The sequence below is a fragment of the Zootoca vivipara genome, chromosome 1 (assembly GCF_963506605.1).
Source record: "Zootoca vivipara chromosome 1, rZooViv1.1, whole genome shotgun sequence".
NCBI lineage: Eukaryota > Metazoa > Chordata > Lepidosauria > Squamata > Lacertidae > Zootoca > Zootoca vivipara.
The window spans coordinates 47,975,425-48,002,647 of NC_083276.1; the positions used below are offsets into that span (position 1 = coordinate 47,975,425).

At 39.7% G+C, this 27,223-nt stretch overlaps 1 protein-coding gene across 20 annotated transcripts in view; it reads right to left on the minus strand.

Moving 5' to 3' along the window:
• GPHN (gephyrin) overlaps nt 1-27,223 on the minus strand; it is a 273,273-nt gene that overhangs the window by 77,608 nt on the left and 168,442 nt on the right. For 13 of the 20 annotated variants that reach the window (XM_060274140.1, XM_060274146.1, XM_060274150.1 and 10 more), the window contains 3 exons: nt 16,518-16,790; nt 14,651-14,758; nt 3,742-3,876 (listed from right to left, as the gene is read on the minus strand). In XM_060274140.1, coding sequence (XP_060130123.1) covers nt 3,742-3,876; nt 14,651-14,758; nt 16,518-16,790 — 516 coding nt within the window. The remainder of the gene's footprint in view (nt 1-3,741; nt 3,877-14,650; nt 14,759-16,517; nt 16,791-27,223) is intronic. The other 7 variants (XM_060274078.1, XM_060274093.1, XM_035114010.2 and 4 more) reach the window with 1 other exon arrangement.

Here is a 27,223-nt window from a genome sequence, read left to right on the forward strand (position 1 = left end):
TTAGAAAGCACAAAGTCTCTGCACCATTTTTAGCAGACTGTTTCTCAGCAAACTGTCCAGTTTTTTGCACAGAGGTCACATTGCCTGCTGTAGGGGGAGGAGCAGTTGACAAGAGACGTGTGAATAGCAAAGGATATATTTTTTACAAAGACTAAAATCTTTGACCTAGTTAGTGATTATCATTTTCAAACTCAGCTCCTCATTTTATATCTAAAATTAGGATAGCAGCAGGATGAGAAATTTAATCTTCAGCAAATTAAATTCCCCATCATGCTCTCTGAAATAAGAATTAGATATAGTGTTTGGCTAGATAAGTAAGCCATAGTACAAATATTTAACAGTAAAGAAAGAGACTTAGTCATAATGAACATTATTCCCCATTTTATTTTTTCTAGTCTTACTGAAGAATAGCTTTACTCACTTAAAACTGGTGCAGTGAAATGGAAAGCAAGGCACTTTGTCAGAAATGCTTAACCCTTCAAAGCCTGCTACAACACCCCCCCCCCCTGTTTTTGTCTACCATTGCCAGCAATTCTACTTCAGATTTCATACTATTATATTTATCAGGATGTATTTCAAAGATGCCTGACGAATGCAATTTCAACTAGTTCAACCTAACAAGTCAAAGTGATCTCAGGGCTAGTTTATACACAGAAGCTGTCTGCTTTCCGTTGCTCCATACAATTCTTGCCAATAAACCCTTGAGTGTGAAATTGAAGAGAGATACAACAGCATGTACAGAGCTGCAGACAGTGGTAATCAGCAATTTCTCTGAGAAGACTTGCTGGATAAAAACCTGACATGATACTAAAAATTCCTGCCTTCTACTGCTGGCTATATGTATTTAGAGCTTGGGTCACAGTGACATTTTCCCATGTGCTTCTGTACCAGGGACAATCAACAGAGAATGTACAAAAGGAAAAGGGGGAGGGGAAGCATCCTGTTTGCATGAGTGAGCTGGCTGATACACTACTAATGACCTAGCTACTACATTAAGCAAAAAACAAAACCCCCAAAATATGTTAAATTCACCTATCGAAATTAACAAGGAATTTCTCTTAAAAGCAGTCATTTTTTAATATCATGGGATGCCAAAAATATAAAATATCACATATATGTGTGTGGTGTGTGTGGGTGTGTGCTACATCATAGCTTTAACATCCCCGAGGCTCTGTACCCAGCATACTCCCTTAAATCCACCTCTGTATCTCTCTGTGTGTATAGATAGATATAGATATAGGTGTGTGTTTATGCTAAAACTTTAACATTTACTCAGAATGCAGCTTTACTAAGGTTACAAGTATCTCTCCAAGATGTAATTTTGAAAACAGCATAGTGCATCAAATTATAAACCAGATAGAATTTTGTAAAGAAATCATAATGCATTTTCCCAGCACTCCTGATTAAATTTTACTGAACAGGTTTTCTCTGAAAAGAGGAATGAAACCGGTAAAAAAGTTCCAGACATTTGAAATCTAATAATTTTCCTCTGACATATAAAGTGGACACTATTTAAATTTCATTTAACAAGATAGAACCTGAAAAAAAAACCCCAAACTATCCAGTGCAAATTCAGTATGAGCAGGAAGGAAGGAATGTTCTAGCATTCAAACAATGCTTAATGGAATTCTCAGGTGCATGATTTCTCTAACTTACACTCTGCTGTCATAAAAATCAAGCAGTGTACATCATCACAACATTGGTTCACTTGGTAGTATTAACGTATGTCAGGAAGTAAGTTAGCCTATCTATAGCAAAAGACAATTCAGAGTTTATTTAACAATAATAGTTATAACGTGCTAGAGCTTTTCAAAGGATAAAAAATAACAATCCCAAACTTTTCTGAACAATCCAAATGTTGGCATTGAAGGGTTTAGTTTTTTTTCCAATAGTCTAAAAATAATTGAAACCTGGAAGGTTTCACTCACCTTTTATTAGATACGGGTAAAGAGAAGGCATTGCCCAGACATACTGTGCTGATATAGTAAGATATAAAATGTTCTATAAAGTATTCACTGCTCTAACTCAGTGAATAACAGAACCCTTGAGTCATGGATCTTCTTGCACCAAAGGCTAAATGCAATCTGTGCATCTCCTCTCCCTTCCCCCAGCATAATAGGTTAAAAGTCAACACAGGGCAGCAGATAGCCACTTGTAATTCTCCAAGCTGTCCAATCCAACATTGCTATTTGGCTTGGGCATGCACATATGGTTACAGGTGGTTCTGGTAACTTTTGGAAGTGGCTGGTGAGCAATAAGGGACATATAGATTTAGAGATTGCTGGGAAATTGGAGGGAAAGGAAAACTGGAACCATGTGGTATCAAAAATTGTGGGGCCTTAGTTCATTGGTATTACATGCTCTGCATGTAGAAAGTTCAAGGCTGAAAATCCAGCTTCTTCAGCTGAATAACTTCAGTGTATCTCTGCATAGCAACAGCTGACAAAAGGAATTTGAAACATTAAAATTCTGCTTAAACTCAGCTTCTAAAAATGGCAACTTTTCTATCAACATGTTTTTCAACACAGAGAAATTAAGGCACAGACCTCAAGAACTGAGCCTATAGTTTTTACTTATCTTGTTCACTCAAGTTTAATAAATTCCAAGTTTTCTTCAATAATAGTATTTCAAAGTATGTCTCCGTTTATTTTGAACCCCATTGGTGAAAGAAAGAAATTCAAGTACAATTTAAAGTTCCAACAAACTTCTTTAGGAAACCTAATTTATATTGTCCACCAATTCCTCTAATCTGTTTTAACATAGACACGCAATCAGTATTAAATGCCAAAACATTGAAGCACAGATAACTCAGTGGCTGGGTATGTTACTATGACTTGCTGATACAAAATAAATAAATTCGGCAAAAAAAAGTTAACTGCCAGACACTTGCAATCATTTTAAGAATCTGGGAACCACAATCAATTAGATAAGATGGATCACTTTTTACCATTTCCTTTATTAAACATTGCAATATTGAACAAGTCAGAAAGAAAGCTTTTTGATATATGTACCAAATAAATACAGATGAGGAATTCACTTGCTAAAATAAATTATATATTTACTGCTCTTGCTAGTTGCCGAACTTTGCTACAAATATATCACACATTGAGTGTTATACCAAACATATTGGATCACCTGCATAAGTAAAACCAGTGTGAAATAATACTTAAAATACTGACTAGTAGTCTAAAAGGTTGGCATTAAAACTTTCTTTCTATGTAATTTAGAATTTCCAAAGAGAAGGCAGCAAGTATCCAAGTTAAATAAACATTGTTTGGCTTGAAAGTGTTTTAAATATACTAAGATGATGCTGAGGCAGAGAAATGCCACAGATCAAGAAGTCACAAATGTTTTTACAGAAAGCATACTACCAGTATTAGTCTAGTTCTACTGATTCAGGGGCAGGGTTAACTGCACTTTCCTGGGGGGAATAAAACACTGTAAGGGATTCATGACTAGTATTGCAATAGAGAACAGGCAAGCACTTTTAGATATAAGAAACTGTTGCATAGAATTGCAGGCTTAATGGCAGTGGTTCAAAAGAACAGCAGTCTAAGAACTTTCATACCCTCTTTCTTCTTTCACACTATTGCTTGGACAGCAATGCATGTACTAGTGAACTATCTTTCACACATTTATCAGTCTCAACAGAGTAAGTTTCCATGCGAGCAGCAGAAGGCATTTATCAACCAGACAAATCACACATCCCATCTCTGAGTATTGGACAGACACAGTACTTACTTTTGGTGTTGGGCAGGAAGCAGTGGAGAGGCGAGAGGTGGCCTGTGCACGAGGAGATTCTGAAGGGGTAGTGCTAAGTGAGGCCGTGTCTCGTGGAAGCACCTGAACACCACGAGATATGATGGAATCTGGAATCTAAACATAAAAATAAATTTAGTTAATTTCACACTGCATTATAAAATGGCTCAGTATCAAAATATTTATATTCAAGATATAGTGCCAACTTGAATAAAATACTGTGGGGGCCCAGTTAAGCCTCACCCTGCATAATCAGTCACATGATACAGTGCATACACATCATTCAAATGGCAATCCCCATCAACTTTGGGGAACCCCAGCCCCCTCAAAACTTTCATGGGGGGGGAGTGAAACCCCCATGGCACCTAGGATTTGGCTCCTATGGAGTAGATTATCATTTTCCTCCCTCCTGGTAATCAGGGTGGGGGGCACTGGACAGTTGGGGAGCAAATGCCTGCTCATAGGGCTCTGGGCCCCCTTTGTTGACACCTGCCATCTCTGAGTATATTTCTATATGAATTAAAGAAAAATGGTAGCATGTTGCCCAAAGCATTGTGAGGGAGTGAGAAGTTACCCCGAGGAGAGCTAATGGGTGGAGAAGCATCATGTTGAACTTGAGAGTGGAGTTGCTGAGCTTGAACAATAAGCTTCAACTCTTCAAAAATATTTATGAGCCATTTCTTTTCAGTGCATTTGGGATCCCTTCTTAATTTAATTTTTAATTTAATATTTACAACCTGTCTTCACCCACTTTTAGAATAAAACAGACTTTTAAGAATCTAATCTAATTGATAATTATACCTTTTCCAGCATTAGTATTAGTACTAATTAGTAGTACTAATTAGTACTAATACCATCAGTACCAGGAGGAGAAGTCCTGAACCAGGATCTGGAGGTAGTAAAGGACTGAATGTTTGCAAAAAAAAACTGAAGCTCAATGCATAAAGAAAGGAAGTGCTATGGGAGGATGGTTCCCATGTCCAGATGCCGGCAGAATTACCAGTTTTTAATGGGGATGCACTCCCCTTGAAGGTGCAGATATGCAGTTTGAAGGTACTCCTGGACTCATCATTGACACTTTTGAGGGCCTTGGTAGCACCTATACCCAACACTGGCTGACACACCAAACATTTGTAAGTAGGGATCTCCTGGCTGTGGTTACTCGTACTCTGAGAACCTCCAAGCTAGACTATTGCAATGGGCTAGCATTTAAGGAGGGATCAAAAGTGTGTGTGTGTGTGTGTGTCTGTCTGTCTGTCTGTCTGTCTGTCTGTCTGTCATCTATCTATCTATATCTATCTCGAGCACTATTAGCTTGTGCAGTTTTTCAGTTTTGCGAAAATCTGAGGATCAAAAGAAAACAACCAACTTTCTCCATTCAGGAGTACACTAGAAATAGTTACAAGCACAGATAGAAAAGAAATGAAAGCACTGAGGAAGCAATGAGCATGGAAAGGGGGACAGCCGAAAGTGATGATCGATCCACCCACCAAAAAACATCAAAACAAATTGTCTGTGACTTTGCATGGAGCAGTTTGGAGCTCAGTTTCACCAAATCAAACTATCCCCATATAGGGTAAACTGAAATTTACAGGGACAAGGCTTAGAGACGGATGTTGTTTGAGGGTAACATCACATATACTACACAAATTGAATGTAAATGCAAACAGCTACAAATACACTAAACTCTGCAGCAGAGGACTTCCGATTTGTCGCGGCGGTGAGAAGGACGCAGGGACTTCGCGTGCCGAGGTCCCTGGCTTCTCGGAGGGGGGGGGAAGTCCGCAGAGCGAGCGGACTCCCCGTAAAAGCATCGGATAGAGAGTTCCAATGACTTAGGCGTCCAGCGGCTGCTCCGTTTGGCGGATCCCCCGCCGCCCGAGAGCTCAATAGAGCGATCGTGAGCCGGCGGGGTTGAACCGCGGGAGCCATTTTGGGCCACATCTTACCTCCGGGAGGCGAAGCTCCGAGTCCTGACCCGGCAAGCGGCGGATTCTTCCGATTTAAATTAAAGATTGCCAAAGAAGTAAGTGGAACTTTGATCTGGATTCTAAATTTGCCGATTGGAAAAATAGGAGAGACTTTAAAGTAACGGAAGTCGGTCTCTTCCTAATGGGAAACCGGGAGGCGATTTAAAAAAAAAAAACCTAAGCCGAACAACGAAAGAATTTGGAGTTGTGGACCCGAGAGGGAAAAAAAGACTTTTTTGGAACCATCTCAGCCCCCGAGTCCGGCACCCCTTGAGGCACAGCGGCATTAAGGGGAAGAGTGTTTTGACAGCTGTCAAAAGCTGTCAAACTGTCAAAAGACCGGGTGGATTGATTGCATTGTTGAACAGCTAAAAATTGTTTGAAAACGTGATAGAACTATTTAAATTGGAAGTAAGAACGGATTTGGGATTGAGTTATGAACTAAGGAAAAGAACAGCCAAAATGGAGTCGATCGTCTGAGAAAGGAATTTTCCAGTACCCATTGTTCCCTACCCCCTGTTTATCTGCGGTTACAAGAAGTATGAAAACAAAGCTTTCTCGAGCCTTCCAGGAGACTGTGTTGAACTATTTGCTGTCATGGGAAGACTTTTACAAGGAACGGCAACATCTCAACTTATCACCAGTCGAGACTGAAGTCCAAATCCAGGACTTAGAGGATAATTTAGATTTGGAGATTGCTGAATCTGAGACTGTGTGTGAGGAGAAACAATTGGATGAAAGGATTGAAGAGGACTTGGACTATGACAAATTTGTTTGGGATGAAGCAAAATATGATTTCCAAAAGGAAGAAAAACAAGCAGAAGAAGAAGATGAGAGGCAAAGGAACTTAAAGACTAATGGAATTAAAGATCCTGGAGGGGTTAAAATGTGGAGTGGTGTTTTTGAGGGATGGGAAGGACAGGGACAGGGGGGGGCAAAGGTCTGGAGATGGATTTGGGAAAGAATGGGTGTGGGGTAAAAACTTTAGTTAAAAGGTATTGTTTTGGTTTTTGAAAGACGGTTTTCGAAATCTTGGCATGATAATGGAAACGCTGAACCAATTGGGGGAAAAAGACTTAGGGAGAGGAGATGGAATGTAAAAAAGAAAGGGAAAAAAGTTATGTTTTCTTAAGGGAGCATAAGAATGGTTTGGGAAAGAATTTTTAAGTTATTGTAAATTTTTGTAAGTTAAGTGAGGTGTTTAGGCAAGAAAGCTGCCTACCCCCCTCTCCTTATTCTGAGGCACTCAGTGGCAGGGGGTGCCCAGATGGGTGAGGAGGAAATGGAACCTTGGAAGTGCTGTGCCCTGCGGGTTCCTCTTGTGGCAGGAGGGGACCTGTGGGAGGGCAACATGAAAAAGGAGGAGGATTGAGTTAATATTATAAGATTAAGATTTGAAACTGAGTTGGAAAATTCGCCACAAGTAATCAGAATTTGTTAGGAAAACCATGAGGAAGACTATCGAGGGAGTCGCAATTAAAATTTTAAAATAACAAGAACTGGGAAGTTTCAACTTTTCCCAATTTTCTTTTTCTTTTTTTTTTTTTTGGTTTGTGGTGTTGTATGATTATGAAAGAGTTGGGATGCAAATCCCCATAACTCCTTCCTCCCTGTTCTCTCAGTGGCAGGGGGGGGATAGGGGAGGAGGAGGGAGGGGGGAAGCTGAACTCAACTCACAATTGGACCCCTTTGATTCTTAAAGCACACGGGTTCCACTGGTGGCAGAAGTGGACCGGTGGGTGGAGGGAAAATGAAGGGACAGTGCTATATTGTATGTTTTGTTTGTGTCTGTCTTTTTTGAAAATCAATAAAAATCTTTAAAAAAAAACAAAAAAAAACTCTGCAGCAGAAAAGCCCATAGTCTTGCCCTTGTGGAAATCAGCAAGCAGTCCCTCTGTATGAATTCTCAGAAGCACAGCATCCCCCCCCCCCATTTGAACAGGATAATGGTATCCTTCTCCCATTAAACACCAATGGGAAGAAGCAGAGTCCCTGGAGGAGAAAGGAAAGACTAACAGGTGTGACCAATGGACTCCATACTGATCAGTCAGGGACTCAGAAGGGCAACAGGGATTCCCATACTAGGCAATGAACATTGTTGGTATATGGGCTGGGATATGGCTTCACTTAAGACTACGGTTGGGCTCCTTCTACTTTGCTTTTATTTCTTACACAAATATGAGGCTGGGAAGAGCCTTTCTTCTATCCGTATGCTCTGATGAAATATGGGGAAAGCCTGTGTTTTATTTTTCTGTGCAATTCAGGGGTTCAGAAATTGAAAGTTGCCTTCAACAGCAGTTTCTCTCTTAATTTTGGCAGGCAGAGGAGGGGGCAGGGGTGCTGGGTATAGGGGGTGCAAGGGGCTTCAGCTCCCTCAATATTTTTAAGCAAGGGACTGTTCCCCCCCATTGAGGGGGCTGCTATCCCCTACTGCCCCTGGGTGATTTTTGTCCTCTGCACCCCCACAGCAATTGCCAGAAAGTTGTGGGTGAGAGATATAAACCAAGGAATTAGGGTCATCTAGTCCAAGCCCCTGCAATGCAGAAATATTGACATGATTTTTGCCAATTTCTCCATCCTTCTGCAGACCTCAGTGTCACTTCCCATGCTGTTCCAGAAGGTCCCCTGCACTTGATGGAAAATATTTTTGAGGGGCAGAGTGGGCAGAAGGAATAATTGAAAAAAAGCCCCCACCTGTAGGAACACCAAATTAGTGGAATTCTGCTGCAAGCAAGGCTGGAACCAAGCCAGTAGTATTCAGATCCTAAGCACCTTTGTTTGTAAACAATTCCATTGTTCAAAATGCATTTAGCCAGGGATTTCTGATTCATATGTTAATATCTAAAGAAATGAAGTTAGTGAAAAATGAATTTAGTAAATGGATTCTTATTTCTTCTATTTTTGCCCTCAGTATTCTGTTTCTCTGAGGAAATATTCCAGTGATTTTGAGTTAGCTGACTAAATCCTCTACAGGTTCCTTATGGATGCTTGTGAAAACCAGAGAATAAGGGGACATTTTTTTTATTTTTCCTAGGCTACTCCACAGTATTGGGTAGCTCAGAGAGGTAAACTCACATGGCTGGTTTTCTCAATTTCCCTTAAGAATACAAAAACCCCATTAGACTTTTATAAGTTTGTTTAATTATTCCATTTTTGCGACTTATATTTGTAGAAATGCTTACATTTCAAGCTAAAAATCATGTATGTATGTATGTGTGTGTATGTGTATATATATATATATATATATATATATATATATATATATATATATATAGCCATTACTGATTTTTTTAAATTCCAAATTTCAGTTTTACTATTATTCTGAGAATAAGGCTACTTTTATTAATAAGATTTTAGAAAGAAAGCTAAGTAAGTGACCAGCCAGAGCAGAATATGTCTGGTAACAGAGGAAGAAATTAGCACAATGAAATTAACAGTGAAGCACTCAAAAGGGAAGCACTGTTTAAGCCTTGGGGCATGAAAATAAGGCACCCATTTAATACAAGTGAATGGAGATGAAGACACACTAACACGTTTGCTCTATAGAAGCAAATGACATACTTCAGGATAAAAGCCTTCAAAATGGTCAATTAGGTCATGAAAGAAACTGGTGTCTTCCCTATTTCTCTTATGGGATGCTCCCCACTTTTTCAGGAGTTGGTAGAGTGATTCTGTCCAGGATGATAAGCTGTTCACTTCTCTCTCTTCTCAGCTCCACTTCACTGCTTCCTCTCTGTTCCATGAAGGTATATGTTCTAGGATAATGTACCACTGAGTTTTCAAGTCACAAGTTTATTGCCCAGTAAATACAAGTGAGATGGCTAGCACAAACACTGAGGAAGAAAACCATCTGCAAAAAGCAGATGGTGGAAGCACTAGCTGCATGACTTCAAAAAATTTTTTAGAGCATGCATGGGGAACCTCTAGCCAACGGCTCAAATTTGGCTTAATTTTGGCTGTTTCTCCTGAAGCCACACACACTGCTCTCATACACACACACTGATGTCATATGATATCAGATGTGAGGCAGGTAAAGCCACAGCTGCAAAGGAACAATTAAGAGCTCCAGAGTGCTTGAAATATGGCACCAAATGGAGCTGGTGATGGAAGATTATCCTTGCTTAAAGTCTTGCTTTTAAGCAATAAAGTTTGCAGCTATGGTTTAAATTCAAGCTGGGGCTGCAAAGCAAGAATCAGGAGCACACACTGAAGTTAAATCACTTGAGTCATATGATGTCATTAGTGTAAGGTTAGTATCAAATAAAATAAAAACTAACCTGCAGTATCATCATCATCATCATCAATCATCATTATCATATTTCTATACCAGTGTTGGGTTATTAGGGGAGGGGTAGTATCTCTGGTGGGGGACATGTTGTGCTCCTTCTGGGGTAGTTTGCCTACCTTTGGTCTCCACCCTGCACTCAGCTCTCACCAGTGGCTCCTAGAAGCTGTCAGCATGCAACAGTGGCCACTCCCCGAGAAACAGCTTCAACTGGCCAGCGAAATCAGGTGAGGGTAGTCAACAGGTCCCAAACCCTTAGTGAGTTAAGGACTTCCCTGCATATGAATACTAGCTATGGCGGATTGAGTGGACAAGACCAATAGTGGGTTCAACGGTCAAGAAGGCAGTTACTGCACATGCTGTTGTAGAGGGAAGTGAGGGGCAGATGGGGTTCGCCAACCTGGGAAGGTAGCACATCTAGGAGAAAAAAAAACTCTGATCCTAAACCTCTGCTGCCTTGCAGCTATACTCATTCATGATAAAGGCTTTGGGAGTAAACATCCATACTTGTTGTGGTACATCTTTGCGAAAAAGACAAGGCTAAGGAGTAAATGCTACACAAATCTGGAGTCCCTAAGATGGTTGGGTGGCATCTTGTATGCCTCCTTCCGGCAACTTCTGCAGCTACTGGTCTCTACAGTCACAGCAGGTGCTGTAATTCTCTAGTGGTTTGATTTCAGTCCCAGAGGCACACTCTATTGTCTCTTGAGACAGACGGATGCCAACCACATCTGAGGATCACAGTGCGGTTTACAATATAAAAACACAAAACTATATACCATAGTAACAAACAAAAAGAATATCATCCCAGTTTAAAAGGCCATGGATGGTTTAATCCACCAAAGGCCTAGGAGAAAAGGAATGCTTTTGCCTGGCACCTAAAGATATGTAACAGAGGTGTCAGGGAAGCCTCCCTGGGGAGAGCATACACAAGTGGGAAGCCCATTCGCATGTTGTCATCTTCTGAACCTCTCATGGAGGAGGTACACATAGAGGGATCTCAGATGATGACTGCAGGGTCCAGGTTAGTTCATATGAGCAGATAAGGTTCACATAAGACTTATATTTCTTTCCCCAGTCATCTGTCAAAAGTAGCCTGCAGAGGCTAGGCCAGTTCTGGATCCAACCTGCTGGTCAGATCAATTTCCCTACCTACCCCTGCTCTAGAGCTCATTGGGAAAACCCCGTCATATAAAAATTTGAAAACTGTAAAAGAAAATCAGTAATTTCACAACATGATCATCTAGTGACTGGTCCTCTGATGTTCTTGCTATCATCTTAGGCTAACAACCTAATTACATTAATTTGGTCTACTGTTACAAGCAACTGAACCTGAAGATACTAGGACAAACTTGAAGGGATATGTACTTTCATATTTTTTTCTGCTACTAAATTATCCAAAGATTAGTATAAAATAAAAACTAACCCACAAAATAAAGTCCATAAGATGTTATCTCTTTCTGAGGCCATGAAAATTTGACGCTGTTTATCCACATATATACTTAACTGCTGAATTGAGTGGACTGAGGTCATACTGATTCTTTCCTCATGTCTTCTAAATCTGAGAAACGGGCACATTTTACATAATTAGACCATAACAATCTCTATGGTACTATAGAACTTTTGGGGGGAGTTTCTTGCTACAAATCAGTTTAGCATTTCTACTTAATGAGCTTCTTAAAAACAATAGTAAACCAAGAAGAATTTCACTTTTTAAAACATAAACTAGGTGTATGACAAAAGTTTAAAGTATGCAATTTAAGACCAGATGGCACAAGAGGTTGTTAATATTGCAAAAATTGGCTGATGTTCCTCAATAGCTTTCATGCTATAATGCTTTTTATATAATTAAAAATTGCAGATCACAAAAAATGAAATTACCGGTACTTTTGTAGCCTTTTTAGGAATAGAGGGCGATATCCAGCATAAGAAATACTCTTGAGTATGGCTTTTTAACACCAGTAGTTCAGGAAAGTTTAATAGAAATGATTCATGGAAATGCATTAGCTAAAGTAAAGGGAGTTCTGATAAAATGAAGTCATCTTTAAATCTACAATCAAACATATATTTCCTGGGAAGGTTCTGTGTCAGTATGATAGTCCTACATCTGTAACTGTCTGCATACAGATGCAGAGGATACAAAACTGGGGGTGGAAGTGGGCTACTGGGCACAATTATTTCATGACTGAAGGGGGAAGAAGAAGAAGAAGAAGAAGAAGAAGAAGAAGAAGAAGAAGAAGAAGAAGAAGAAGAAGAAGAAGAAGAAGAAGAAGAAGAAGAAGAAGAAGAGTAGTTTGGATTCGATATCCCGCTTTATCACTACCCTAAGGACTCTCAAAGCGGCTAACATTCTCCTTTTCCTTCCTCCCCCACAACAAACACTCTGTGAGGTGAGTGGGGCTGAGCACATACCCTGAAAATAAAACAACTGATTTTTCTACATCTCTATCTGCAGGCTACTCATTCCACCTGTATGCTTCCTTTTTCTAGGCCCAAGCACAATAGTGGGGGTGGGGGTGGGGGTGGAAGCATTAAGGGAAACAAGGAAGGAGAAAGCAGAGGGTGGGAGAGTAGGCAGGGAAGAGAGGGAGTGGAGGTGAGTAGGGAAGAGAGACCAAGAGGGGGAGAGCAGGAGTGGTAGGAGAAAGAGTGATGGAAAGGAGGAGGAGTCAAAGATCAGGAGAGAAGGGGAAGGAAGAGTAGGTCAGTGGTGGATTTTAAGCTCTCAAATGTCAATGGTGCCCTATGGGATGCTAAAATTTAGTGCCCCCACCTCTCACGCTCCATTCTACAGTATTGTTTTGGTGCCTCCTGCAGTGCGATGCCCAGTGAGACTGCACCATTCGTGCCACCCTAAAACTGTCTCTGGGTACGTGAAAATTAGATAGGGAGGAGGAGAGATGAGAGGAAGACAAAAACAACTGAGCACATTGTTGCTTGTTGTATCCCGCAACTTGCTTAACGGCAACCACAAAAGTTAATTTAATTGCTACAAATGGCTACTTGCATAATATTTTTAGGGGAGTAGAATTTTTTTTTAAGTGTTGAGTTATAGAAAAACTGGGATTAGATCAGCAATCTTTACTTAACTGAAAGGGAATTAATTAGCTGTGTCTCCACAGGAAAAAGAAGCAAAAGGGACCTGCACTTGATTTGTTTTGTTGGCTGAGTGAGCATGCAGGTAAAAGAAAAGGATAATCACATTTGTCGTTACCATGGTAATCATTCCAGCTAACTTTATCCTTGCAGAAAGTGCAGCAAAATGATTGCTGCATATCCAATGCGAGGAAATATTTCCTTGGTAGAGGTGGAAGAAGGGAGACTCTGTTCTTGTACACAGAGGCCTCAGGGAGTTAAAACTGGGAGACGGAGAGTCTCCTTCCTTCTCCTGTTTCCCCACTCCCTCCATCAATATCTTGCCAATGAGCAGGAAGTGAAAGAGATCTGTGTCCTTCCCCCTGCCCCTCTGATAGTTTATTTATTTTGTAGGCTTATATTCCACTTTTCAACCAGAGTCCTCAAAGTGGCTAACTATAGTTTTAAAATGCAACAGTTATGTTGTAAGTGGGAAGGTGAAGGTCAAAAGGAAGGAGATCCCCACTCTGCTGTTCCTTCTCCCATGTCTTCCACATCTCTATGCACATAGGGGCAACAGAGATGAGGACATTCATTTTTGCTGACACAGTTAGTAGGACACAAACAATGGTGTTTTAAGTTCAATTATAGATTTTTTACTGATTCTATTAACCTCAGCTTTCTAACACAGTCAGTCAGATACCATTTTTCAGAGTTAGAAGGAGGTTATTGTCCAGATTCCAATTGTATGCTGAGGGAGCAATTATTTGCCGTGACAAAATGATTTGATGGCTGACTAACTGGCTATATAAATTTTCTCTTTAAACCACAATGTACTGCTCACTTAGGAGGGGGCACTGACACACATACAAAAGACAATTTAGAACAGGCATCCCCAAACTGCAGCCCTCCAGATGTTTTGGCCTACAACTCCCATGATCCCTAGGTAAGAGGACCAGTGGTCAGGGATGATGGGAATTGTAGTCCAAAACATCTGGAGGGCCGAAGTTTGGGGATGTCTGACTTAGATACTATCTGTTCAGTTTTCAAGTTTTCACTTTCTGAATCAAGCAAAGCCAACAACAAGAACTGGATTAGGATGTTGGTAGAAAAGTGTTAGTGATGGATACCAGAAATATCTGGCTGTCATCCAAGACCAAGCAATTTGAAGCCCAGATGCAACCACCAATGCTCTATAGAATTGAAGTAACCTTTGAGAGTTGCAGTAAAAGAAATACCATAATACATAAAGTAAAAAACACTGAGGCAGTTTTCATTGCTGATCAAATTGACGGAACGTCTTTAAACCAAACCAAAAAGCTTCTATCTGGGAGCAACCAATATCTTACAATTAATGCTTCTCATCTAAAATAAATGCTCTTAAACTCTATATACTTGATAAGAGCATACTGAATAACAATTTAGTTCATGTTTGCTCAGAACACAACACTATGATAGTGGGAATAAACGAACAGCTGTGTCTCCTCCTTATACAGAGTGGAGGAGGCAGGCAGAATGTCTGCAGATATTCATGCAAAACCCTCTGGTAGGTGTGTCTTACCGGTTTTCCTGCACTGCCTGATGCGTGATGGGAATAACAGATGAGACCAGGAATGGGATGTTCACCTTTTGCCATGATAACAGCAGAACTGGTGTAGGATGGATGCTTCTAATGTACAATACATAATAACTATGAATACAGTGACAGCAAAACATGAAACTAAACAAGCAGTGACATAGAGGAACAAGGATGAAAACATGGAATACCTGAATACAAGTTGTTTAATGAGCACAACTAGTTTAGATCTCAGGTATTTTTCTGCTTTTCAAAGAGCAAATGGATAACATAACCACAGTACCTTGGAAGAGGGCACACCAAGGGTGTAGGATGTTGCCCAATATCCAATGCCTGGGTTGGCTGCCCAACTGGCAACAGTCTTATTCTGCTGCCCAATTGGCAACAGCTATGGAAGGAAGCAAATTGAAGAGCACCCGATTCCTCCATCACTTGCTTAGTCACCTCTTCCTTGGCATCCCATGCCATTCTGCAACATGAAATGTTGAAAGCAACACAGGCTCACAAGAGGCTCCTAAGCTTTTGTGGGGTGCCCAGGACTTTCAGTGAGCACATTTGCTTCCCCATTGCTGTGGTAACAAGGCTGCAATGTGCAATGCCCTTTACTTGTGCTGCTTTTAAAAGAGCTGTGTGCACTGCCTAGCAGTGGCTGCATCAGGACTTTCCTTGCCCAAGACTGTGGGTGGACAAGAACCATCCAGATCACTGTGACTGGGCTGGCAAGGGCACAATTCCATGTAATATTATGAACTATTGTTTAAAATTCAGCTTCCACTGGTCAAAAATGAATATCTGCATCATGCTTGCACAATCCGATATATACATTTAAAGAAAACAGTTTTATACATGGGGGGGGGGATATTGTATTGAGATCATTTGAAGACATGATCCCTGAACTACAAGAATGCTGATATTCAGGGCTCAATTCATAAAATGAGGGGTTTCAGGCAATGTATAAGGCATGATGCAGACACCTAGACCTCCATTCCAGGTTTCAACTCTACCTTTCTAGGACTTGAATCTCTCTTAAGCTTGAGTCTGATATCCCAATTGAATAACCATGTTTAATCTAGCAAAAAAAATTCTTCACAGAGACAGATAGATATACCATTTGTGCCTATTTAGCTTCCATTGATTTTTTAAAAAGTGAATCTTGATATCCAGAAGCTTGGCTTTCTTAGGGCCCATCTGAATCCAGAGATGTGGAAGAGCACCAAGCTGGACTGCTACAGCTGCACATAGAGAGCTCCATCACTCAATCCAGTCTCCAGTTTTTTTGGTAAACAGGTGCTCTGTGTGTGTGTGTGTGTGTGTGCACGCGCATGGTGGTTCTACAAGGGCTTCATTTTCATATCAGAAAATGACATTTCTCAAGTTATTACTAGGTTCTTTCAGCTACCATGGCTCATGGTTTTGAATTAAAGACCAATGGCTCCTAAGAGCAACATGTGCTCATGAAACAGGATATTCCTGCTTCCTTCACTGAAGCCCCTTGAACCCACTGCTTCTAACAATGGAGGGAGCCCTGGCACAGCATTCAATGTTGCATGGATGGTGCAGTCAGAGAGGAAAACTAACAGAAATGGGTGACCCTTCTTTGTTTAAGCTTAAATGCTTTCCTCTTGTACTACGTTATTGTTAGATCTATGCCACTGTACTTCATGTAATGGGGAAAAAAGGAAAATGCTATACAGAGAAAACTTAAAATTATATGATTGAAATGGAAAGACCTCTTATGTTTGTAACTCTAGATTGACACAAATTAAATGCATTCCTGAAAGGTAACTAGCTGTTCAGGGAAAGTACCTGAGATAGAAACCAGTGTGCTGCTTTGCACATAACCTTAACTCACCTTAGCTGCAATGGCTGCAGCAGTTATATGTGAGGAGGAACTATCCTCTGTTGAAGCAACTCCACTATCTTTTTTCTCTTCCTCCTCTTCCTCACACTGTACACCTTTGTCTTCTGTCTGCTTGTGTGGGCTGATGGTTGGAGGTGGAGAAAGAGGTGGTGGTGGTGAAGGTAGATCTTCAAGTTCATCATGCACCTCTTTTACTTTTACAATGGCATCCCGCAAAAGGTCAATGGCATGAGGTAGGGCTGGCAGTATAAACTGAAAGCATTCCTGTGCACAATGAGAAAAATGACAATGAACACTTACCTATAAATGATAATAGCTATTGAGTAGTCCTAATATTAAAGTTGACTAGTGATCTGATATGTATGTTGTTTTTAGGGGCACATTATTGATTTGATATTATATTGATTTGATATTCAAATTCACTAAAGCTGCAGACATCTTAATTTTCTGTTTTACTTTATAATGTGTATGTCACAGTTAAACTCTCTAGGCTTTTCATTTCCTTTTGCCCTAATGGGCTGTAGGAAATTATAATTCTGTGGCTGAAGAAATTCTAGAAATATAAATTTTATATAAGACTATTTCAAAAAGTGGTAGGGTTGGGGTTTTTGTGTGTGAAACAAATAGTGTTGAATTATTTCAACAATATTAAAATAAATAGCACTTAGTACTGAACCTAGCAGTAACACTATCATCTTTCTTCTCTGATTCATTATACAGACCCATCCACTTTTCTAGAGGTGTCCTTTTGATTTTAACATTTAATGTACCTTCTCACAATTCAGTCTTTACATACCTAGCATTTTTTCTTGGTTTTGCCATGTAACAACATTCATGTGGGGTAAGCACATTATTTTCTTACTTAATACAAAGCAAACAGTGGCTGAGAAGGTATGATTTGCTCAAAGACATGCCCTCAATCCCATCAGGCAGGACTTGGACTCAGTCCAAATCCAGCTTTCTTTACACTAGTAGACACAGTCCGATTTTTGTCCATACATATACCAAACTGGATAAAGCAATGTTCTTATATATGTTAAGATCACACTAGAAGATTTTCAGAATAAATAGAACTGGATTCAGAGGGGGGGGGGAAGGACTCAATGGGGCAGTGAAATCAGACTTCAGCTGCTACTTCCTCCGAGGCTTCCTAATGGTTTAAGGACTTTCCTTAATGTGCTGCAGTACAGTATAAGGGAACTCGGGCAATCAGGCAGAGGCAACTTTCAGGAGTGGAGTTCCTGCTGGTGGAAGTTACTTCTGCCCGATTTCCCCTTCAGTTCCCCTGGTCAAAACCACTCCATTCAGCAGTGGCCCCTAATCCTCAGTACCCTTTTGGGGAGATGTTGGTGGGAGAATGGGCTGGGGAAGTCTGCTTTCATCAACCATATAACGTATATTTCTCTTTGGATCCCACTGATAGTATTATTCTGACTTAACCACTGCCAAAGGCAATCATTTGGATGACTGTTATTGCTTGGTGTTTGTTTTTATCCTCCTAAGACAGAACATATGATATTCACTTATACCATGTCAGACCAATGGTTCAGCAAGCTCAACAGTACTACCTGGGATCCTTAAAGAAAAACAAGAACTGAAGATCGAGGAGACTGAACCTGGGACTTGTACAACTGTGGCACTAAAATTGGCAACCAAACATCAGATAAAGCAACAGAAGTAAATAACAGGTGATGGTAGCAGAAAAAACGATTCCAGACAACCTCCCAGGAGAAGCCTAGAAAAAGGCCTCTGATGGCAATTGCATACTGAAGGCAGTCCTTCCAATACTCTGATTCAAGTCATTTGTGTAATCTTGAAACTTAACACTCATTGGTAGATGACACAAGAATAAAACTATGTAGCCCAAATTTAAAGGAATGAATAGATGATGTTTGATTGTCACTATGAAAGTGTTTGGATTCTGGCTTGGTAATATTCAACTGATTGTACTTATTATGCTTATTTTCTATGTGTCTTAGTAGTTTCTATTCCAGGTTATTCTACTGTTGGAAAAGTTCAGATGGCTGCCGGTCCCGGATTCTGCAGTCCGGGACTTGGAAGGTAAGATTTGAGCCTCAACTTCAAGAGGAAGCCCCCATGTTATGTGTGTTTCTTGAGAGATGGACAAACACATTTATGCTCAGTTCCTTCCTAACCACTACAAACCAAAAACTCAAATTACAAGGCGCATTGGTTGTGTGGCTACACAGATCACTTGGAAAAAAAATCAGTTACAATTAAGTAACCTATCTTCTTCTTTGTGATCTCTATGCAGGCACAGATGGGAAACTAGCAAAGTGACATACAGGTGGATATCAGACGTGGGCATTGGAAACTAAGTTTAGTACCAAGAACAAAACTAAGGAAAGAACCTATGAGCATAATGAGACTGGCCAGTGATACCCAGAGTGAATGCCATTAATTTGGTCTTTTTGACCCACTTAAGGGTGTTGTCAGTTTAGGTGCTAATTTTGACTTTACAATGTCAATCCTTGTTCCAAGCCTTGGTACTTGGAAGAGAGTAGAGTAGAAAACCACAGCCAGTGTGACACTATAAAATGAAAGAACTTCAAATGAACTTTCAATTTAGTCAGCTAGATGATGCTTGGTGTTGAAAGACAGTTGAAATATGTGAGTAAACGGCAGGCATCCCCAAACTTCGGCCCTCCAGATGTTTTGGACTACAATTCCCATCATCCCTGACCACTGGTCCTGTTAGCTAGGGATCATGGGAGTTGTAGGCCAAAATATCTGGAGGGCTGCAGTTTGGGGATGCCTGGTAAACGGTCTGGTCATTGGACAAATAATCAGGAAAAGACAATATTCGTCCTACAATATGGAGAGTAGGGCAGGGTAGATAATTGGAAATCCAGAAGGGCAGAGAGATGGTGAAGTAAAATTTACATGCAATAACTTTCTGCCTTCTGTGTTTGTGGAAGCTGAGTGTGATTACTGGTAGCCTTTAGTGGACAAAGTCTCAAGTAATAGGGAATTGAATGTAGAATGGTAAAACAAAGCCACAATTTGTCTGTTTTGGGAGGCAATTCATGTTTTGCTAGTTTCCTAGAAGTTGATGGTACTAAGCAACAAATTTTTACTGGATAGGACTAGAGGCCAAAGGTGTCACAATATTTAGTTGCACAAAGCTATACACTGCAAAGGGGGAGTCACTGCACCTCCATTAGAAGGTCTTCGTTATACAGTGGTACCTCTACTTACGAATTTAATGTGTTCCGAACGTACATTTGTAAGTCGAAAAAATTTGTAAGTCGAATCCCATAGGAATGCATTGGGAGAAAAAATTCGTAAGTCTAAAAATTCGTAAGTAGAAAAAATCCTATCTAAACCGCATCCAAGATGGCGGACGGAGCTCCATTCGTAAGTAGAAACATTCGTAAGTAGAGTTATTCGTAATTAGAGGTACCACTGTACAAAGAAACTTTTCAGTTTGTAGTTGAAGGTGGTGCAGTTTTCAGCTGCTCGTAGTGTTGACGGGGATGTGTAGCTTAGAAGGAAATCTAATCTTTTTCAGGAGATAGACAAAGGAAGCTCAACCCTATTGACCTCTCCGCACCAGCCATGGTATCCTTCTGGACAGACTTTGCCAGTTGTAAGTGGACGCATGGTGAAACAATGCTTTGCTCCTGATTATAGGTCTGAGCTAGACATTAGTGCTGGGGCACTTCTGTTTGACGGCACTTGGTTTATGGTGTTCCACAGGATTCCAATTTTGTCCCCTGAGCTTTTCAACATATATATGTGAAAGTGCACAGGTGAGGTCATTCACGCATTGAGTGTCATTCAGCACTAGAAGCCACCAACATGAGTCTGACCAAACTGTGGGAAGCAGTGGAAGACAGGAGTGCCTGGCGTGCTCTGGTCTATGGGGTCACGAAGAGTCGGACATGACTAAACGACTAAACAACAGCAGCAGCACTCTTTCTCCTTGTTAGAGCCATTTGAGTCTGTGGAAGTGATAGATGAGAAAGATGTTTGCACCTAAGGAGCACTGGAACATGCAAAGAATCACTATTCTCATAATATCTCTTCTTTTTACTTCTTAAAAAAGAGTGGTTGCCGAACAGCTTGGTAGGTTTCTGGATGAAACATCGGCTTTAGATCCATTCCAGTCCGGCTTTCGTCCCGGCCACGGGACCGAGACAACACTGGTCGCCCTAACAGACGACCTCCGTAAACAGCTGGATCAAGGCGGGTCGGGGCTGCTGATTCTTCTAGTCTTGTCAGCCGCCTTCGACATGGTCGATTATGAACTTTTAGACCAGCGCCTTGCTGACGTGGGGATTCAGGGCACAGTCCAACAATGGCTGCGTTCCTTCATCTCAGGTCGGGGACAGAGGGTGGTGCTAGGGAGGGGGTTGTCGCTGCGGCACTCCTTGGTGTGTGGAGTCCCGCAAGGTGTAATCCTTTCCCCGATGCTTTTTAATATCTTCATGTGCCCCCTCGACCAGATTGTCCGGAGTTTTGGGCTGGGATGTCATCAATATGCTGATGACACCCAGATTTATCTGTTGATGGATGGCCGTCCTGCCTCGGCTCCGGACACACTGACCAAGTGCTTGGAAGCTGTGGCTGGATGGCTACGTGGGAGTCGGTTGAAGCTTAATCCTTCAAAGACACAGGTCCTCTGGCTGGGTCCATGACAGAGTCCATGACACTTTTGGTAAAGGCTGTTCTCCACCCCCATCATTCAGCCTGGACACTGAAATCCAGTGCCGAGGGCCTTCTGGTGGTTTCCTCATTGTGAGAAGTGAGGTTACAGGGAACCAAACAGAGAGCCTTCTCGGTAGTGGCACCCGCCCTGTGGAATGCCCTCCCTTCAGATGTCAAGGAAATAAGCAGCTGTCCTATTTTTAAAAGACATCTGAAGGCAGCCCTGTTTTGGGAAGTTTTTTATATTTAATGCTGCATTGTTTTTAACACTCGACTGGGAGCCGCCCAGAGTGGTTAGGGAAACTCAGCCAGATGGGCGGCGTATAAATAATAAATTATTATTATTATATAATTGGAGTGCTCGCAGGCCAGTGTTTCCCAGTTATCAGTGCTTATACAACATTTTTAAAGATTTGCCTTGAGTCTTTATACATCTTTTGTTGTCCCCCGGTATTTCACTTTCCATTCTTAAGTTGGGAATAGAGTAGTTGCTTTGGAAGACGATAACCAGGCATCCAAACAACATGACCAGTCCAACAAAGTTGATGTTAAAGAATCATTGCTTTGACATTGATGATCTTTGCTTCTTCCAGTACACTGGCATTAGTTCACCTGTCTTCCCAAGTGATGTGTAAAATTTTCTGAATACATTGTTGATGAAATCTTTTGAGGAGTTGGAGATGGCCATGTGAAAAGCTTGTGGGAACAAGATGGGGTGATCATATCATTGTGTACAGAAACACTTGAAGGATATCAGTTTCTTTTTTCTTTTCTTTTTAAAATTTTTATTGAACAAATTTAACAAAATACATCATCAATCAATATAACCAATTACATTTCCCCCTTTTTATACCCTCCCCTCCCTCCCTCTCAAGACTTCCCTCAGCTCCCCCCTCTGGTTTGTTTGCACATGTTATTCTCTGCATGTTATAAAATTGTACATAACTTTACCTTATCTATCCTATATTCTACTAATAAATTGTGAATGTTTATTCAAAACCTGCCAAGGAGTCCAAGTCCTTTTGTTGTCTTTTTAAATAGTTTGTTAAAAGTTCCCATTCTTCCTTAAAATCACGGTTGTCCTTCTCTCGTAGTTTATATGTTAACTTTGCCAGTTCCGCATAGCTCATATGTTTTTCTTGCCACTGTTCTTTCGTTAGGACTTCTTCCATGAAGGATATCAGTTTCAGTCAAGCATAACTCTGTTTTCTTTTTTTGTGGTTTCTGTGCAGTCTCAAAAATGGAAAAATAGTGAGCTGACATGCCAGGTGGAAGATGCAGACTTTCCCTTAAAAAGTTAGACTTTAAAAGTTGTTCCCTTGAAGTTGTATCCCTTCATGCAACTCACTGATTTAAATGCTTTATGGAGATAGGTGTAGATCACATTGAAACATTTATAAAGCAGCAAACACTTTCAGAAATGCAGTCCTTGAGGTCTGCATTTTTGTAGTGTGAATGTGAACTCCTAAGAGACCCTACACTTGGACTAAATTGTAATATAGTTTTAATAACTAAAACAATCCATCTGGAAATAGACTAGGCAGAAACTTCATTCCTCTCTCCAAAATGTTTATTAACTCTATGAAATCTTCAGCAACAGCTTGCTTGACACTCAAGGTGTGGCACACTCACCCATTATCATCCTGAAGATCAGAAAAAAACCCCAAAGCCCAACATAATATATTTAGTGATATGAAAATGAGAAACTTGCTTTAGAGTACAGTATTTACCTAACAAGAATTAAGAATGAAACTTAAGATATTATACATGTCAAAGCATCAATGTTGCTAACTGTGCAAGCTGCAAGTAATCACTATGTCAGATTTTTACTGTTTATACCAAATAGCCATTACAATATAAATCACAAGACAAATATATTTCAACAAAAAAATTAATACAGGAGGAGGTTAACGTATACATTTTCAAAGGTGCAAACTGTAAAAACTTAAACTTGTAATGTTCCCCTAATCTTCTAAATCAAAAATCCTGTTGCCAGTCAACACTGCTTTAGGTAAAAATAAACTTTACTTTCTTACAGCTGGCACTTATAAAGCTACACTATAGGCAACAAATCTCTTTACAGTCAGCAATCATATAACTTTAAAATAATTTTATTGACCTTCCATAACATTATGAAAAGAAGACAGAAATCTATCCCTTGGTAAGTTAGATAAAGGACAATACAAAACATAAAGCAAAATGTATTCAAACTCATCTGACCTGCATATACTGAAATTATAATTTATGTATTTATTTTTAAATTTACTAGTCGGATAATATTTGTACATAATTTAGAATCAATCCAAGCCTTTGCTGTAAAAAGGCCTGGAGAACATATGGCTATTAACTCAAAGAGTTTCAACACTAACTTCAAATGAACAAGGGGGAAATTCCCTTGAGGCACTGGAGTTTTTCTAGTGGATATAAGGGAACCAAACCTCTAACTCTTAACATCTAACTACATGCTACATTAGTCATTTACCTGAGCTGTTGGATGCCGTTTTGTTTTGTTTTGTTTTTAAAGCCAAATTGCCAGTGTGGGGGCTTGATTTAATCCTAAACCTAATTGAACTCTTACGACTGAAAGAGCCAACAATTCACTTCAGGTCTAGCAGATTAAAATCCATTTTAATTAAAGGATACAAATTTCTTGAAGAAGCTACTGTTGGAATATTTTCCATCACATGATATATGAGTAGAGTTTCTCCACACTCATAAAAGGATCTCTGCTGAAGATAGGCTTCTGAAGAAGAGATACGATCCTCTAAACCAGGCTTCCACAAACTTGGCCCTCCAGATGTTTTTTTGCCTACAACTCCCATGATCCCTAGCTAGCAGGACCAGTGGTCAGGGATGATGGGAACTGTAGTCTCAAAACATCTAGAGGGCCGAGTTTGAAGAAGCCTGCTCTAAACCCTCAGATGAAGAGACTGGGTACAGTATTGTGATATAACAGAGACTCCTCTATTGGATATTAATAGAACCAGATGTGAAAGGAAAATGTGAATAACTGAAAACACTTTCTGTAGGTTACATAATGTAGCATTATCAAAAGCAACAATCTGGGAAACAAGTAAAGTTGTCGCTAGAGGTCATATTATATCACAACTGCCTTCCTATATTAAAAAAGAAATGCTTAAAATTACAAAAGATATAGAGATTTTAGAAAGCAAAAAGAAATTTAAACACTCTAAAGAACCATGTGAGAACTCCATTGACAGTAAAGCTACTTGCTTTAGGAGAGCCTTCTGTTAGTCGAACAGAGATCAAATTGATCTTTGGCACACACCTACACACCCGAAAAACTGCTCTAAAACAGTATAGGAGGTGATGTTGGAAGTCTGTAAAGGGAATTGCTGAAGATTGCCTTGAGCCAAGTTTTGCTGATAGAAGGCTCAACTGGAAGCCTTCCACCAACGGAAAGACACCAATATACAGTATACAAACGCCTAACTGTAAAGTTATATAAGTTGTTATGAGTTAGTGAGTGGAAGAAAAGTATCCACATGACTGTGACCAGATTTATCACTCTTAACAATTAGACATATAACAACAATGCCACTTATCAGAATAATAGGGCCAATTATGTTATTTTCTGGTAAACAGATGAACTATTTATAATGGATCATGAACTTCTTCACTAGGAAAGCATCCCCTCCCTCTTAATTCTCCTCTTCATACCAATGGTATAACCTCAATGTCTGATGTGCCTGCTTCCATCCAGTAAGGTGACTGTTTTCTAGAAAGTGGCAATATTTCCTTCATTGCTCCAGCACTAATTTCTCATTACTTGTAGAAACTGGCCTTTTGTTTTTTGTTGCTCTCTCATCTTTTTATATTCCTTCTGCAATGGTTCTAAATAAGCTTTGCTTCTAAAACTTGGTCTTCTTATGTACTAATCCATTTAGAGTAGAGGGAGGGATCTTTCAACATGGCATTAGAGCTTTTGGCACTGTAGTCTTCTCATGGAATCCATGCACATTTCCCTTTCATTCTGGACTCACAACTGATATGGATAAAAATGAAATGGGGTTTCTGAGGAGTTTTTCATTATGACTTATTTGCATTTGATAGGATTGTTATAGGATGTGTGACATAATTGTATATTTTGGCATTTCTGCAGGTTGTAAATTGCCTTGCGTACAGCAATGTAGGAAGGTGGTAAAAATAATAATGAAATGAACTTCCCAATGGAAGAGGTACTCCATGTAGTTTGGCTGGCTACATATATATACTCCATCACACCTCCCTCCCACAAAGCTGTCTATAAATTAGAAGTGCTGTCACTTCAAGACATAGAAGAATGCTGGGGGGGGGGAATCTGATATGGCAACTTGAACTCTGAACAAATAATAATGAGGATTCTGTGGTCAACCAAATGAGTCATTTACTGAGGTAAAAATTCTAGATAGTCATCCACAGTAATACTATAAACTCATCTAATTAATTATATACAAATTATAACTCATAATGTAAGTTGAAGTAAAGAGTCAGAATATGATTTCAGAAGAGGAAATGTTTGCAGACATTCCAGGGAGAGAGAATGCTGTCCTCTACCTCCCCGCAGCGTGAGTGAAGATGGATAAACTAATCAAGAGGAAAACAATTTATGCTTTTGGAAGATCTCTGGAAGACACAACTAGCTTTCATTTTGCTGCACAATATGACCCTTCCACTGAATTGTCAGGCTCCATTCAATGAAAGGATCAGTTTTATTATAAAACTAGCATAATCTAAAGGGGCTTCCAGTTACTGAACACATTTGCCAGCAAATATGTACATTTGTATATTACATATACATTACATACAAAATCAAAAAGAGGCATTCCTGTAAAACATCTTTATAATATTTCTACTTCCCTTCTGAGTGAAACTGTGGCCAAAACTTTTAACAAATATTGGTTACAATTTGATAAATTTTCTTATCCAGTTTACTTCATTGAATGTTTCTTGGTCTTCTATTTTATTTTCTCTACTAAAGCTCACATATCTTATTATAGTAGCTTGTGAAAAGTAAATATGTCAATCACCAATGGTTTAGAACAAAGGCAACAGATAAAAAGTAATTTTCTTAAATGTAGTCAACTTGATTTAGGGAGACTGCCACATTTTTTTTGACAGTGAAATAAATAAATATTCTTTTCTAATTCCAAGTCTTATAGCAATTGATTCCTAATATAGCTATATACAAACTTTTAAAAGCTAAACAATTATCTAATCACTATCCTAATATCTTATAACTTCTAAGGTGTTTAGAGATTCAATGGTATTGTGGCATAAAAGTGACAAACAATTGTTCACTCAGAAAATTTTGTTTTGTTTCCAGTGTGGGTGATACTTACTCTGGTTGAGGTATAAGGGGATTACAGGTTTTTTCATCTCACATTATTAAGAGTCCTTACTGCTGGATATTAGTGAAAGCTACCACATAAAAGAATATCAGACCTCTCAAGTGTTACTAACAGGAAGATTCGAAGTTTGAAAGCACCCTAAACCAGTTCATGTTACCTTGCTTCAAAATTTATTGAGGGAGTTTGCTGCACCATGAATGTATGCTCCCTCCTCCTTTTACATTTTCAGCTGAACAGAACACTTGCTGACAAATAAACTGGGAAACTATAATTTAAGCTGTGGCTTAAGTAGTTCTTTGAAACAAGGGTTGCAAACCAGTTTCAAACTGATTTGCATTGTTTTAATTCAAGGCATTTTAATTCCAAGATTAATATCAGTAAGAAGAAAAGCTGCTTTTTATATAACTGATTTAAATCAAGTTAAGCAATCTTCTTCAAATATTTTTTACATAATGGTGCGAATCTGATCACCAAAATCATGTTATTTTATCACTAAATATATTATCATTTGCAGGGCTTCATTTTTGCAACTAAATCTTGCATATCCTTTCTTGCACTACATACAACATGCACTGTTCCCTTTTTAACCTATAAAAATTCTGAAAAATCATACAGAAATCTGCACATTGGGAATTTTTGTCTTCTTTTCTTCCTAGAGTTGCTCTTTTCTATGTC